The 16,061-nt window shown below is 47.7% G+C and overlaps 1 protein-coding gene across 1 annotated transcript; it reads left to right on the top strand.

Moving 5' to 3' along the window:
* The first annotated feature begins 69 nt into the window (after positions 1-69).
* On the top strand, positions 70-10,870 carry Trub2 (TruB pseudouridine synthase family member 2). The gene is made up of 8 exons (XM_042681083.1): positions 70-214; positions 518-649; positions 2,293-2,367; positions 5,412-5,473; positions 7,104-7,185; positions 7,425-7,497; positions 8,208-8,344; positions 10,254-10,870. Exons 1-8 carry the CDS (start codon positions 106-108, stop codon positions 10,580-10,582), a joined length of 999 nt encoding a protein of 332 aa, XP_042537017.1. The 5' UTR covers positions 70-105; the 3' UTR covers positions 10,583-10,870.
* The last annotated feature ends 5,191 nt before the right edge of the window (positions 10,871-16,061 follow it).

The following is a 16,061-nucleotide window of genomic DNA, read 5'->3' as shown; positions in this document are numbered from 1 at the left end:
GCGGAACTTGGCGGCGCCTATTGTAAGGACCGCATTTGCGGCGGGACCGCAGGTCACTTCCGCCTGGAGTCCGCTTTCTGGCTCGGCGGAGCTGAGGCTTGGGTTATGGGGTCCGCGAGCCTGGCGCGCCTCCACGGGCTTTTCGCGGTATACAAGCCCCCGGGACTAAAATGGCTGCACCTGAGGGATACTGTAGAAATGCAGCTTCTGAAGGGTGAGTGCTGGGAATTCTGGTTCTTTTGGAAGCCCATCTCTGCTTCTGATCCTTCCTGAAAATAAAGTCACGTGGCCTCTTCGCTGGGCAGAGTGCTTTTCCTCATGATCTGTTACTTCTGCTTTTTCTAATGGTCTACTTCTACCTTTCCTCAGTAGTCATATGGTTAATACAGTTGAGTCAGGATTTGAACGTAAGTTTTCCATAAGTACTGCTACGCTGGTTCCACACCGTGTGCTTCCATCTTTCCACGCCATCACACTTCCCAGGTGATCCAGTATTTTCATACCCGTGTGTGTTTAGGTCTCAATGCTGGGAAACCTCCTGCTCCTGAACAGCGTGTTCGCTTTTTGCTGAGCCCTGTGGAAGACGGTGAAGAGAAACAGCTGACTCTCAAAGCCACCAGCGTGCCCACCCTCACCAACCATAGGCTGGGTAAGGCCGATTCAAGCAGGAAAACCCCTGGCTAGAGTCAAGGTCCAGTGCTTCAGATTTTTGTCTCCAACTTTTTGGAGGACCATGATAAAATGAAATATTAGAATGAGGACTGGCAAACTTTCCCAAGAAAGGGCAGACTCTACATACTTTAGGCTTTGCTGGCAATGTGGGCTGCATCTGACTAGCTTTGCCATTGTGAAAAACACCTAAAGACAGTATGGAAGGGAATGAGCCTGTTTTCCAATAAAACATTTACAATTCTAGTGCAAAGCACATGTAGACAGCAGGGTGTGCATCTGTAGTCCCAGCTACTAGAGATGCTAAGGCAGAAGGATATCTTGAGCTCAGGCTGGGCCAATCTGGGTATCATAGTGAGACTGGTCTCTTAAAGTAAAATGAAACATAGATTTGAAGATTTGGCATGTTGACTGTAGTTGTTGACTGTTTCTATTATAGCATGTCAGATAGGAATTGAGATTTTCAGATCGTAATTGCTGGTTATTTCAGAGGATGGAGTTTCATGGAGTTGCTTGCCAGCTATGATCCTTTTGTTTGGATCTCAGCCAGTCTCTTAAGTACATAGGATATAGATGTGTGCAAAAGCCTAATGTTGTTTTGTTTTGCTTCTGAGATAGGGTTTTGCTTTTTCTCCATGCTAGTCCAGATTACAGTCCTATTTATGTTTTCCACCACAGCTGGGATGACAGGCATGTACTACCATCCTTAGTTTTTTCTGTAGAGATGGTATATTAAGAACTGCCCTAGATGGGCTGGGAATGTGGCTTAGTGGTAAAGTACTTGCCTAGTATGCATGAAGCCCTGAGTTCAATTCCTCAGTACCACATACACAGAAAAAGCCAGAAGTGGCGCTGTGGTTCAACTGCTAGAGTGCTAGCCTTGAACAGAAGAATCTCAGGAATAGCACCCATGCCTAGAGTGCAAGCTCCAGGACTGGCCAAAAACAAAAAGAAGAACTGGCCTAGAACCATGATCCTCAGCCTTCAGCCTACTGCTGGAATGACAAGTACATACCACCTCACCCAGGTACTGGTTAAGATGGGGTCTCACGAACTTTTTGCCTGGCCTCTAACCATGATCCTCTTTTGAACCTCTAGTACCTGGCTTTTGTTTCTTTGTTTTTGTTTTAGACAGGATTTTACTCTCATTTAATCTGGCCTTGAGCCTCCAATCCTGCCTCTGCCTCCTTAGTGCTGGGATTACAAGCATGTACCAATCCCCAAACTTAACTTATTTTCTTAGCAACTAATGTGTCTGAGCCCAGTGGGTAGAACTGTTAACAGACAGCCTTAGGGGGCTTCCAGTCCCCATTTTCTTATTAGGAGAATGGCCAGGAACTGCACTAGCTGGAATTAGGCAAGGACCCCCACAATCTTGATCTCTAGTGTTAGACCCAGACCTCCTGAATCCCCTCATGAGGAGAATGGTGATAAGCAAAGTGACAGGCCTCTTGGATTGCCCTTCCTCTGGGCCCTAGATTTCAAGATGGGGAAGCCATAAAGTCTAGCCTGAGCCTAGATGGGGCTACAATGAATTCCAATCTAAGAATGAGGTCACCACACAGTCTAAAGCCATTTCAGGCTCAATTAGTTGAAGAAATGGACCTTGCTATTCATTTCCAGTATGTGGACCAGAATTCCTCAGACTGAAGATTGGCGTGGGACACCGGCTAGATACCCGGTCTTCTGGAGTGCTTGGTAGGTGATGTGGCTAGCCAGGGAATACATTAATAAGGGTGTGGAGAGAAGGAGGAAGAAGATCAGGGAGCTCCCAGAAGTCCAATCCACTTCTCCCCTGACAGTCACTTTTTTTTTTTTTTTTGGTCCGTCGTGGGGCTTGAACTCTGGGCCTGGGCGCTGTCCCTCAGCTCTTCAGCTCAAGGCGAGCGCTCTACCACTTGAGCTACAGCGCCACTTCCGGTTTTGTGGTGGTTTATTGGAGATAGGAGTCTCACGGTCTTTCCTGCCCGGGCTGGCTTTGAACCGTGTTCTTCAGATCTCAGCCTCCTGAGTAGCCAGGATTACAGGCGTGAGCCACCAGCGCCCGGCCTTTTTTTTTTTTTTTAATAAAGGGTGCACCTGTTAGGTGGTAGTTTTATCTTATTTTTTTATTTTAATTTTATTGTAGAGGTGGGGTTCAGAGGGGCTACAGTTACATCAGTCAGGTCATGAGTACGTTTCTTTTCCCTCATATTCTCCTATTTCTCCCCCTACTCCCCTACCCCCCCAAGTTGTAAAGTTCACTGTCCTGATCTTCTGCTCAAGGCTGGCGCTCTACCATTTGAGCCACAACACTACTTCCGGCTTTCTCTGTGTATGTGGCACTGAGGAATCGAACTCAGGGCTTCATGCATGCTAGGCAAACACTCTACCACTGAGCCACCTTCCCAGCCCCCTGACAGCCACCTTTTACCACTGCCATTCTCCCCTGATTACTGCCCTAAGTCTCTGATCAGTGGGGGAGATGACTAGCAGGAGAAAGGAATTCACAGGTTGTGAGAGGTATGTGTGGTTTGGGGCCCATTGTACACATTCAGTTACTACAACAATTTTTTCTTTTCTGGCAATAGTGGGGATAGAATCCAGAGCCTACCGCTTGACCCATTCCTCCACCCCCCTTTTCTTTTCTTCATATAGGTCCTGGGCCTTGAACTCAGGGCCTCATACTCTCCCTCAGCTTTTATTACTCCAGGCTGGGGCTTTACCAATTGAGTTACATCTTCACTTCTGACTTTTTGGAAGTTATTTGGAATTAAGAATCTCCTGAACTTCACTGCTCAGCTTGGCTTTGATCTGCAGTCCTCAAATCTGAGCCTCCTGAGCAGCTGGGGTTACAGATGTGAGCCACCAGCATCTGACATTCTTTTATTTCTTTTTTCTTTTCCTTCCTTCCTCCTTCCTTTCTTCCTTCTTTTAAATTTTGTTATTAAAATAACTTCTTGAGAACTTTTGCGCCGGGCGCTGGTGGCTCACGCCTGTAATCCTAGCTACTCAGGAGGCTGAGATCTGAGGATCGCGGTTCAAAACCAGCCCAGGCAGGAGAGACCATGAGAACTTTTGCCAAGACCAGCCTCAATTGCTTTACTAGGTAGATACTATGTGATTTTATTTTTTTCTCTCCTGTCCTGGGGCTTGAACTCAGGGCCTAGGTGCTGTCCCAGAGCTTCTTTTTGCTCAAGGTTAGCTCTCTACTACTTGAGCATACTACATTGTCACTGCTGAATTTTTCTAAGTTGTTTATTGGATTTAAGAGTCTCAAGGACTTTGGGCTGGGAATGTGGCTCAGCAGTAGAGTGCTTGTCTAGCACCCATGAAGCCCTGGGTTCAATTCCTCAGTAAACACATAAACAAAAAAGCTAGAAGTAGTGCTGTGGCTTAAGTGGTAGAGTGCTAGCCTTGAGCTGAAGAGCTCAGGGACAGCACTCAGGCCCAGAGTTCAAGCCCTGCTACCAGCAAAGAATAAAAAATAAAAATAAGAGTCTTAAGGACTTTCCTGCTTGGGCTGGTTTCCTCAGATCTCAACCTCCTGAGTCGATAGGATTACAGGCATGATATGAACGAAGAAAATCGAGTCTCAAGAGCTTGGGTGTACCAGGCGCCAGTGGCTCACCCTTGTAATCCTAGCTACTCAGGACATCTGAGGATCTGAGGATCACAGTTCAAAGCCAGCCCAGGCAGAAAAGTCCATGAGACTCTTATCTCCAATAAACCACTAGAAAACTGGAAGTAGTGCTGTGGCTCAAGCGGTAGATCACTTGCCTTGAGCTGAAGAGCACAGGGACAGCGCTCAAGCCCAGAGTTCAGGCCCCACGAATGACCAAAAAAAAAAAAAAAAAAAAAAGAACGTGGGTGCCTTGACTTTTGAGGACCAGAGAGTGCCCTGGTTCTGTGAGGGACACATTATCACATCATGTGGCAGCCAGGCATGTGACTGTCTTCTCTGGCAAGGATCTGGATATTGCCAGAGCTGTCCACACAATGCCCTGAGTCATAAGCCATTTGTATCCCCAGGGTCAGGTGGTAGCCACATCCGTCGGCCTCAGCAGTCTTGATCTCCTTGTCTTGTTTTCTGGGGTACAGGCAGGCAGACATGATCTCATGTCCTCTCTCTGTTTCTGCTCTCCAAGAGTGAATGGAGAATTATTCTTTCCTTTAGCCAGAGGGACAAATAGGTCAGGAGAGGCAGGAAGTGGCCATACAATGGCTATCACTTTGTTGGGTCCTCTCTTAGTATGGTTTCCTGTGCTTTGCCTCCTTCTATCTGCATAACACTGGCAGGCACCAGACACTACTTTCTCCCACTTCTGCACATTGTTTGAAGCCCCAAAAGGATAAAAATTACCCTCACAGACATCCCAGGCTTATTTTTTGAGACAGAGTCTTGCTGTATAGCTCAGGCTGGCCTCAAACTTGTTATCTTTTTGCCACAATTGCTGCTGAGTAGCTGACATGTGCCACTATGCCCAGCTGTCTCCTATTTTTGAGTGTATCTGAATCCTCTAAGAAGCTTAAGGACCCTAGCTTCCTTCTTTACAGGAGTCATTCAGAACATGTAGTGGAAGCCTAGAAATCTGCATTTTGTCCTGTTCCCAGAGTTGCCCACTGCTCCCTGCAGAAATTCATGTCCTTTTGCTAGCTGCAACAGCATCCAAGGAGGGAGTATTCAGATGGTGCGGTAGGGGTGCCCTAGGGGAATGGAAAGAGAATGCCAGGTGTATGATGGCTGGCTGTCTGCCTTTCAGTGCTCGGCGTGGGACATGGACGCAGACTTCTCATGGACATGTATGATGCTCACCTCACCAAGGTATGGGGCTCCAGGGATGGCCCGCCTAATGTGGGATATTTCCCTGGAGTTCACTAGCAGAATTTTTTTTTTTTTTTTTTTTGTCAGTCATGGGGCTTGAACTCTGGGTCTGGGCTCTGGCCTTAAGCTCTTTTGCTCAAGGTGAGTGCTCTACCACTTGAGCCACAGTGCCACTTCTGGTTGTTCTGGTGGTTAATTGGAGATAAAAGTCACAGACATTCTTGTCCAGTCTGGCTTTGAACCACGATCCTGAGATCTCAGCCTCCTGAGTAGCTAGGATGACAGATGTGAGCCACTGGTGCCCGGCCACTAGTGGAATTTCTTTTTTTGGGGGGGGGAGGGGGGTTGGTTGTGGGGCTTGAACTCTGGGCTTCAGCGCTGTCCCTGCCCTCTTCAGCTCAAGGCAAGCACTCTACCGCTTGAGCCACAGTGCCACTTCTGGTTTTCTATTGGTTTATTGGAGATAAGAGTCTCATGGACTTTCCTACCTGGGCTGGCTTTGAACTGCAATTCTCAAATCTCAGCCTCCTGAGTAGCTAGGATTACAGGCGTAAGCCACCGGCGCCTGGCTTCGTCACTAGCAGAATTTCTATGCTGGGGAATCTGTAAGATGTCCAGATCATCAGAAAGTTTTTTTTTTCCCCCCAAAGAAATTTGTCACTCATGGGGCTTGAACTCAGGGCCTGGGCACTTTCTCTGAGTTCTTTTGCTCAAGGCTAGTGCTCTACCATTTTGAGCCATGGCAACACTTCCAATTTTCTGGTGGTTAATTGGAGATAAGAGTCTCATGGACTTTCCTCCCTGGCTGGGTTTAAACCATGATCCTCAGAGTTCAGCCTCCTGAGTAGCCTATATAAGTGTAAGCTACTACCACCCAGTTTGTCTTTGTTTAGTCGGTCCTGGGGCTTGAACTCTAGGCCTGGGTGCTGTCAGCTCAAGGTGAACAGTATCACTTGAGCCACAGTGTCAATTTTCTGGTTAACTGGGGATAAGTGTCTCACCGACTTCCCTGCCTGGGCTGGCTTTGAACCGTGATCTTCAGAACTCAGTGTCCTGAGTAGCTAGGATTACAGGTATGGGCCATCAGCACCCTGCTTCTTGTTTTTTTTTTTTTTTTTTACTTTTATTTTTATTGTGAAAATACCGTACAGAGGGGTTACAATTACATGGGCAAGGTAATGAGTACATTTCTTATCAAGCATTGTTGCCTCCTCCTTTGTTTCCCCTTCCCGTCTCCACCTCTCCCCCCTCCCCTCCCTTGTTTTTTTTTTTTAAACAAGCTCATTTTTATTTTTTATTAGCATACATTATCTCTAGAAGGGGGATTTAGTGTGACATTTCCAGGCACGTGTTCAGTGTATTCTAATCAGTTCCCCTCCTATCACTCTCCCTTACCCTCCTCCACTCTTCCTGATACAATTCCAGATCTTAGTCTTCTAAGCAGCTAGGAACGTAGGCATGAGGCACCAACTTCTGGCTTACCTTTTTTTTTTTTTAATAGTCATGTGCTAGGGAGATTGTAACAATACGACCAGGAAGCATGTCATCTGAGAGGAAACCAGAGGCCTCAACCTCATCTGGAGCTTAGAGTTGGGACAGTGACTGGATCCTCCTCTCCTTGTCCTTTCAGGATTACACAGTTCGAGGGCTTCTGGGCAAGGCCACAGATGATTTCTGCGAGGATGGGCGTCTGGTGGAGAAGACAACATATGGTGAGAGCTGGGGGCAAGTGAGAGGGATGGCTGCCTCTGCCTTCCTCTGTGTCTGCTTCTCCTTGACGCCTCATCTTTCCCAGGCCACACTGCACTGGTGCAGTTTTTAACACTCCACCCCACATGGAATCCCCATTTCCAAGGTGGAGGCTGACTTGGGGGACAGTAGCTTGCCAGGTTGCTGTGGCCCAGCTTTGGGTACCTATACACTGACAACTCCCTCCTGCCACCTCTTCTAGACCATGTGACTAGAGAGAAGCTGGACCGGATCCTGGCTGTGATCCAAGGCTCCCATCAGAAGGCCCTGGTGATGTGAGTGGGGGGTTCTGGGAGAGGTGCTGGGGCTGCTGGAAGTGCCGAGGAGCTGCATGGGCTCTGTCCACGGGGGTGAGATTCCAAGGATCATGTCTTTAGACGCCCAGACAGGTGCATGTGTCCATTCCTTCAGGACATGCAGAAGTGTTTGTGTGAACCTTGTCTTGGGCTGGCCACTGGAGAGCCAGGAGAAGCAGAAAGCCCACTCCCCTCCTAGGAAGCTTGTGATCTGACAGAGATCTTAGGGACCCAGGGTAGTGAAATTGGAGGTGGGGAGCAGGCTGTACCCTATAGTATCACTATACCCAGTGAGCAGCTGCAAAAGAACAGAACAGGTAGGGCACAGGGAGAGAAGAGGCTGGGAAGTTACCCGGGACTCTTAGGCGTGTTAGGACACCTAGCAGGGCCTTATGTTGAAGTCACTTGGGTTGGGCTGAGATTAAGATGCCCGCTGGGTGTCTTAAGCTGAAGCACTGGAGTACAGAGGACAGCTAGGGGCACAGGAGCCATCAACTGGGTGACAGGGAGGCCAAGGAGGGTGGGCAGGGGCTGCCTTTAGCAGCTGAAGACCAAGAAAGTAGGATTCTCTGAATGTAGCTGGAGGAGCAGGGGATGGCAGGGAGTTCAGAATGACTGAAGGTAGGCGCTGTGCACCGTGGGTTGGGGACTCCACACTGTCTGCCCATCTTGCCCCTCCTGTTCTCCAGGTACTCCAATTTAGACCTGCAGTCTCAGGAAGCCTATGAGATGGCTGTGAGAGGCATGATTCGGCCCATGAGCAAGTCTCCGATGCTCATTACTGGCATCCGGTGCCTGAACTTTTCACCTCCAGAGTTCCTCTTAGGTAAGGTGGAGAGCCACTGGAGTGCTCTGTCGGAGCGCACTGTCCTCTGACCCAGCTCAGGACAGCACACACCAACCCTGATGTCTGCTGGCCAAGGCTTTAGATGTCAAGTTCCTCCTGACCAAGGCTTGGCCAGATTCAGAGCTCACAGAACAAATGTTCTCATGTCAAATCAATCACTTTTTTTTTTTTTTTTTTTTTGGTGAGTCCAGGGGCTTGAACCCAGGGCCTGGGCACTGCCCCTGAGCCTCTCTGTGCTCAAGGCTAGCATTCTACCACTTGAGTCACAGTGCTACTTCCAGCTTTTTCTGTTTAGGTGGTGCTGAGGAATCGAACCCAGGGCTTCATGCATGCTAGGCAAGCACTCTTATCACTAAGCCACATTCTAGCTCCTAAGTCACTCATTTTTAAAACTACTTGATTTTTTTTTGGGGGGGGGGGTGTCAGTCGTGGGGCTTGTACTCTGGGCCTGGGCGCTGTCCCTCAGCTCTTCAGCTCAAGACTAGCGCTCTACCACTTGAGCCACAGCGCCACTTCTCATTTTTAAAATTAATTTGTGCTGGTCCTAGGGCTTGATTTAGGGTCTGAGTGCTATCCCTTAGTTTTTTTATTTTAGTTATTTGTCTATTTACTATTCAAAGCTAATTTTGGTGGTAAATTAGAGATAAGATTCTCATGGTCTTTCATGCCTGGACTAGCTTTGAACCTGATCCTGAGTAGTTAGGATTACAGGCGTGAACCACTGGTACCTGGCTGGATTCCTTTCCTTTCCTTTCCTTTCTTTTTCTTTCCTTTTCTTTTCTTTTCTTTCTTTTCTCTTTTCTCTTTCTTTGCTGTTTTTGCTAATCCTGAGGTTTGCCTGGGCACTGTCCCAGAGCTCCTTTTTCTCAAGGCTAGCACTACCACTTGAGGCACAGTGCCACGTCCTGCTTTTTCTGTGATTAATTGAAGCTAGAGTCTCACAGACTTTCCTGCCTGGGCTAGCTTTGAACCATGAGCCTCAGATCTTAGCCTCCCGAGGGGGTAAGCATGAGCCATCAGCACCTGGCTGCACTCCTTTTCTTGAGAGCTAACCAAGATTCCTGGTGCTAGGCACCATACCTAGATTAGGCTTTCACTTTTTTTTTTTTTGGTCTGTCGTGGGGCTTGAACTCTGGGCTTGGGCTCTGTCCCTGCGCTCTTCAGCTCAAGGCCTGCGCTCTAGTGCCCTAGCACCACTTCCGGTTTTCCAGTGGTTTATTGGAGATAAGAGTCTCACGGACTTGCCTGCCTGGGCTGGCTTTGATCCTCAGATCTCAGCCTTCTGTAGTAGCTAGGATTACAGGCATGAGTCACTGGCGCCCGGCTAAGCTTTCACTTTTTGTCAGTTATGGGGCTTGTACTCTGGACTCGGCCTGGGCGCTGTCCCTCAGCTCTTCAGCTCAAGGTGAGTGCTCTACCACATGAGCCACAGCGCCACTTCTGTTTTTTCTGGTGGTTTATTGGAGATAAGAGTCTCAGTGGACTTTCTGCCTGGGCTGGCTTTGAACTGCAATCCTCGTATCTCAGCCTTCTGAGTAGCTAGGATTATATGTGTGAGCCACCGGCATCTGGCTCACTATTCATTTTATATTTGAGCACACCAAGTCTAAGCTCAGGGTATCTCAAACTCAAACCCACCCATAGATCATCTGGGGCTTTTCTTAAAAGGCAACTCCTGACTCAGGAAGTGGGAGCCAGGCCAGGCTCTGCATGTCTGACACAAACTTGTGTCCCACAGGGTAGACCCTCAAGGTGCACCTTCCACAGCAAAACTTGAAAAGCTCAGGTATCTCACCAAGGTCGTTAGGCCTCTGGGAGTGTGTGTCCAGCTCAGCTGGTCTCCAGATACTATTTCTGATTCATGTCCATCATTGTGTGTCCCTGCCAGAGGTGCAGTGTATGCATGAGACACAGCAGCAGCTGCGAAAGCTAGTGCACGAAATTGGCCTTGAGCTGAAGACCACGGCTGTGTGCATGCAAGTGCGGCGCACGCGGGATGGCTTCTTCACCCTGGACGATGCTCTCCTGAGGACCCAGTGGAACTTAGAGAGCATCCAAGATGCCATCAGAGCTGCAGCTCCTCGGGTGGCAGAACAGCTAGAGAAGAACTTAAGGCCAAGGTTTGATACCCAGCAACTCTCCAGTTCTGACCATCCTGGGGATGACTCTAAGAGCTCAGGCTCCACCTTGAGACTAGAGAGCTATTCAGGCCACTGAAAGCCAGGCATGTGGCTCAAGTAGTATAGCGCCAACTGTGAGAAAATGAGAAGAAAGAATAAATGAGTGAAAAGCCAAGCAGCTGGTACAGCAGTGGGCATATGAAGGGAAAGGCTCAGTGCTTGTAAGCCACAACTGATGACTGTATACAAAGTGACAGTAAGAGAAGCTATTCTGTGTAAGGCACAAAACTGTGAGGCTGAGCCAGGCATGGTTGTACATGCCTGTAATCCAGCTTCTCGGGATGCTGAGATTTAGAGGATTGTGGTTCAAAGCCAGTCTGGGCAGTCCAGCAAAAAACGTGGACTAGAGGTATGGTTCAAGTGGTAGAGAGCCTGCAGTGAGCAAAAAAGCTGAGTGAGACCATAAGGCTCTGATTACAAGCCTCATTACTGGGGAACAAAAGAAAAAAAAAAATCAAACAACTGGGTGTGTGGCTCAGTGGTAGGAATGCTTGTCTAGCGAGCACAAGCATAAACTCCAGTACCTAAAGAAAAGCACATAGACAAACACATGAAAAGTAAGAGGCCTTTACTTGTCTTTCTAGAATGGGTGAATTAATTCAAAGTTAATATCCAGGCTGAGCACTGGTGGCTCAAGCCTGTAACCCTAGCTACTCAGGAGGCTGAGATCTGAGGATCGTGGTTCAAAGCCAGCCTAGGCAGAAAAGTCCATGAGACTTACCTCCAACAAACTACTTAGAAAAAGCTGGAAGTGGCACTGTGGGTCAAATAGAGCACTAGCTTTGAGCAAAAAGAAGCTCAGGGACAGTACCCAGGCCCTGAGTTCAAGCCCCAGGACCAACACGCACACACACAAGTGTTTATAAGCCCAGGCTGAGCCGCAGTGGCTCATGCCTGTAAACTTACTTGTGGGGCTGAGACTAGTTGGGGATGAGGAAGGAATTGGGCACTGTAGTGTTGGAAGAATATGATGCTATGTCTTGGTAGTATGGATTAGAATTTAATATTCCTGTTGGGTGCTTGTGGTTCATACTAGATACTTAGTAGGCTGATATCTGAAGGATCTAAAGATGTTCAAGGCCAACTGGGGAGAAAAGTTCACTACACTGTTTCTGAAATAGCAAAATGTTGAACTGGAGCAAGGTTCAAGTGATAGAGCACTAGCTGTATGCAAAAAATCCAAGCAAGTGCTCAAAGCACTGAGTTCAAGCCCTGGTCTTGGGGAAAAAGAGTTAAAGAATCAGAATTGAATACGCCTGCCCTGTAATTCGTAAGTCAGCAGTGTCATTTTGGGACTGTCCTCCAGCCTGGTTAGAGACAGTCACCGCCTACAGCTGTTTGTGGTTGCCTTGTCTCGGCCAGAAGTGTAGAGAACGTGACTGCTTCATAAATATATAAGGCACAAAAAGCGTTTTGGGTTTGTTTTTTTTTTACTTAAGCATTTTTTTTGCCAGTTTTATTTCTGTAGTCTTTAGACACCTTTGTCCATTTATACTTTTTTTTCTCTTTATCTTTAAACTTGTATTAATTTATTTCCCCCTTGAGTTAGATAGGGAAAATGGGTCTTCTGTCTTCCCTTTCTTCCTTCTTCCTTCTCCCCCAGAGAAAGAGGCACTGGAGAGAGAGAGAGAGAGAGAGAGAGAGAGAGAGTGTGTGTGTGTGAATGTGAATTTTTTTCCCTATTTTTTTTTGTTTTTTGGTCGGTAGTGGGGCCTGAACTCTGGGCTTGGGCGCTGTCCTTGTGCTCTTCAGCTCAAGGTGAGTGCTCTACCGCTTGAGCCACAGCGCCATTTCTGGTTTTCTAGTGGTTTATTGGAGATAAGAGTCTCATGGTCTTTCCTGTCCAGGCTGGCTTTAAACTGTGATCTTCAGCTCTCAGCCTCCTGAATAGCTAGGACTACAGGCATGAGCCACCAGCACCCTGCTCTGAGATTCTTATCTTCATTAAACCACCCAAAACCTGGAAGTGTTATGTTAAAAATGAACTATACAAGCCGGGTGCCAGTAGCTCACATCTGTATTCCTAGCTACTCAGGAGGCTGAGATCTGAGGATCACGGTTCAAAGCCAGCCAATTAACTACCAGAAAACTGGAAGTGTCACTGTAGCTCTAGTGGTAGAGTGCTAGCCTTGAGCTGAAGAGCTCAGGGATAATGCCCAGGCCCAGAGAAGCCCCACGACCAACCCCCCCCCCAAAAAAAAAAAAAAAAAAAAACAACTATACAACTTGTGGGCTGGAACAGAAGAGGGAAACTGGGCGAGAACAAAGGAAGGGGTATCATTGCCCCAAAAGAAATATACTCATTACCTGACTTATGAAACTGTAACATCACCTCAATAATACCGATTTTTACAAAGTAACTGGACATGGAGCTGTGGCATAAATGGTAGAGTACCTGGCCCCTGGGTTCAAGCCTCAAGACCAGCATACACATACACACACACACACCCCTACAGCATAAAAGCTGGGAATGTGGCTCAAGTCATAGAGTACATGCCTAGCAAGCATTAAACCCTGATTTTGAACTCTATACTTCCTACCTGAGAAAATGTTAATCTCTTCTAGAAACTCAAACTTTCTAGATCAATATCTAGATGAGCATCTGTGGACTTTGGCCTGCCAATTTAACACATCAGCTTACTCTTTGAAATTTATGGTTGTTTTTTTTGTTGTTGTTTTTTATCCTGGGGCTTGAACTCTGCACTTGGGTGTTGTCCCTGAGCTCTTCAGCTCAAGGCTATATCACTCTACCACTTGAGCCACTGCACCACTTCTGGTTGTCAGGTGGTTAATGGGAGATAAAAGTCCCATGGGGGACTGGGAAGGTGGCTCAGTGGTAGAGCGCTTGCCTTGCATGCATGAGGCCCTGGGTTCCATTCCTCAGCACCACATAAGCAAAAAGAAAAAAGCCAGAAGTGGTGCTGTGACTCAAGTGGTAGAGCGAGAGCGCTAGCCTTGAGCTGAAGAGCTGGGGGACAGCGCCCAGGCCAAGAGTTCAGGCCCCACCAACGGACCCAAAAAAAAGTCTCATGGACTTTCCTTCCCAGGCTGGCTTTGAACCGTGATTCTCAGATCTCAGCCTTTTGAGTAGCTAGGATTACAGGCGTGAGCAGCTGGTATCCAGCTGATCTTTTCCGTTTTGGTTTTTTTTTTGGGTCCAGTCGTGGGGCCTGAACTCGGCCCGTGTGCTGTCCCTCAGCTCTTCAGCTCAAGGCTAGCGCTCTACCACTTGAGCCACAGCGCCACTTCCGGCTTTTTTCTTTTTTCTTTTTTTTTTTTTTGGGTCCAGTCGTGGGGCCTGAACTCTGGGCCTGAGCACTGTCCCTCAGCTCTTCAGCTCAAGGCTAACGCTCTACCACTTGAGCCACAGTGCCACTTCCGGCTTTTTTCTTATGTGGTGCTGAGGAATCGAACCCAGGGCCTCAGGCATGCAAGGCAAGCGCTCTACCACTGAGCCATCTTCCCAGCCCAGCCGGCTTTTTTCTTATGTGGTGCTGAGGAATCGAACCCAGGGCCTCAGGCATGCAAGGCAAGCGCTCTGCCACTGAGCCACCTTCCCAGCCCCTCCAGCTGATCTTTTTCATTTGGGCCTTTTTCATGGAGGATCTTTTTCACGGAGGGGCTGCGTTTCCTCACCTTTCACATAGGACAGCAGTGCCTGTTGAAGCAGGTGACCAGCCTAAGGCAAATATAGATCTAGTCCAACTACTAGGAAACAGTAGTCTGTCTACATGATCTCATTTAATCCTGGCTTATCTTTTATAAGTGAGAAAGAGGGCCCAGAAGAAAGCAAATGATGTGTCTCTCCCAAATCCCTGTCTGAAATCCTTGCCATCAAGCCCCTGGTGTGACCAGTTAACCCTTGGGAGGTGATCAGGTCAGAAAGATGGAGTACTCAGGAATAGAAGGAGCACCCTTATGAGAGACCTAGGGGCTGGGGGTATGACTCAGTGGTGAGCGTTTGTCTAGCATGACAATGCTATGGGTCCCATTACCACAAAGATTACCACAAGGATTAAATAAATAAACAAGCTCAGGAGAACCCACTTGTCCTCACCTCCCATCAGCCCAGCACTAGATGCTGGGCTCAATTCCTAGCACAAGAAAATGAAACAACAAAAAAGAAAGAATTCTACCATGCTTGTAGGGACTCAGTAAACATTTGTTGGATCTGAAAAAAAAAAAAGAATTCTACCATATCATTGTTTGGTATATATTTGTGGAATGAATGACTAGCCTAGTTTTTATTTTGGGTCCTAAGGTTTTGAACCCAAGCTATTTCACATTCTTTTCTTTTTCTTTTGTTTTTCAGTCCTGGGGCTTGAACTCAGAGCCTGGGCACTGTCCCTGAGCCTGCTTTTTTGCTCAAGGCTAGCACTTACTGTTAGGTTTTTTTTTTTGTGGGTCGTGGAGCTTGAACTCTGGGCCTGGGCGCTGTCCCTGCGCTCTTCAGCTCAAGGCCAGCGCTCTACCACTTGAGCTACAGCGCCACTTCCGGTTTTCTGGTGGTTTATTGGAGATAGGAGTCTCCTGCCCGGGCTGGCTTTGAACCGAGATCCTCAGATCTCAGCCTCCTGAGTAGCTAGGATTACAGGCGTGAGCCACCAGCGTCCTGCTTACTGTTTTTTAAAAGAGGTAGCCGAGTAAGAACTGTACCACGCACACGCACGTGGTATTCAGGTAAGGGGTAGGTTTATTCAGTAGACCTGATGGGACAAGGCAAGGTTGGCACTCCACACAGCTGGCAAAAGAGAACACGTCTGGCCCCCGGTTAGGCCCTATATAGGGTAGGGGGCGGGGAAGGGTGTGTCCAGGTAAAGGGAAGTGGGATCAGGTAGGAGAAAGGTGTGGCCACATCAGCTTAAGATGTGACCTCAGGGGATGAGGATGTGACCTCTTCCAGGTGTCCCAGTTGCCTAGGTAAGGTAGGTATTGGGCGAGGTCTGTTCGCTGTCCAGGAATGGACCTTACACTTACCACTTGAGCCACAGTGCTATTTTCAGCTTTTTCTGTATAGGTGGTACTGAGGAATCGAACCTAGGGCTTTATGCATGCTAGGCAAGCACTCTCTCACTTAAGTGGTAGAATGCTAGCCTTGAGTACAGAGAGGCTCAGGGACAGTGCCCAGGCCTTGAGTTCAAGCCTCAGGATTGGGGCTGGGTGGGATATACATATACATATATATATATATATATATATATATATATATATATATATATATATATATATATAATATTTATTTACGGAATACATCATCAAATCAGACTACCTAAGCCCAAAGTAAGGGAGAGGAAGGAGGGAGTCATGTTAACTGGGTCAGAAAGAGGGTTCATCAGGGCACTGGTAGCTCATGCTTGTAATCCTAGCTACTCAGGAGGCTGATATCAGAGGATCTTGGAAGCCAGTCCAAACAGGAAAGTCTGTGAGACTTTTATTTCCAATTAACCACCAAAAAGCCTGAAGTGGAGCTGTGGCTCTAGTGGTAATGCACTAGCCTTGAGCAAAAAAAGCTAAGG

This window comes from Dipodomys spectabilis, unplaced genomic scaffold (assembly GCF_019054845.1).
Source record: "Dipodomys spectabilis isolate Male_0828 unplaced genomic scaffold, ASM1905484v1 ptg000067l, whole genome shotgun sequence".
NCBI lineage: Eukaryota > Metazoa > Chordata > Mammalia > Rodentia > Heteromyidae > Dipodomys > Dipodomys spectabilis.
The sequence above is the reverse complement of the archived record's forward strand: the minus strand, read 5'-3'. Positions and strand labels throughout refer to the sequence as shown.

What these genes read in the sequence shown, in the direction of transcription:
- Trub2 (XM_042681083.1), top strand. Translation starts at nt 106, where the DNA reads ATGGGGTCCGCGAGCCTGGCGCGCCTCCACGGGCTTTTCGCGGTATAC. An exon ending in CCGGTCTTCTGGAGTGCTTG is followed by an intron (nt 2,368 to 5,411) that starts GTAGGTGATGTG and finishes TCTGCCTTTCAG; the next exon opens with TGCTCGGCGTGGGACATGGA. An exon ending in ACCTCCAGAGTTCCTCTTAG is followed by an intron (nt 8,345 to 10,253) that starts GTAAGGTGGAGA and finishes TGTCCCTGCCAG; the next exon opens with AGGTGCAGTGTATGCATGAG.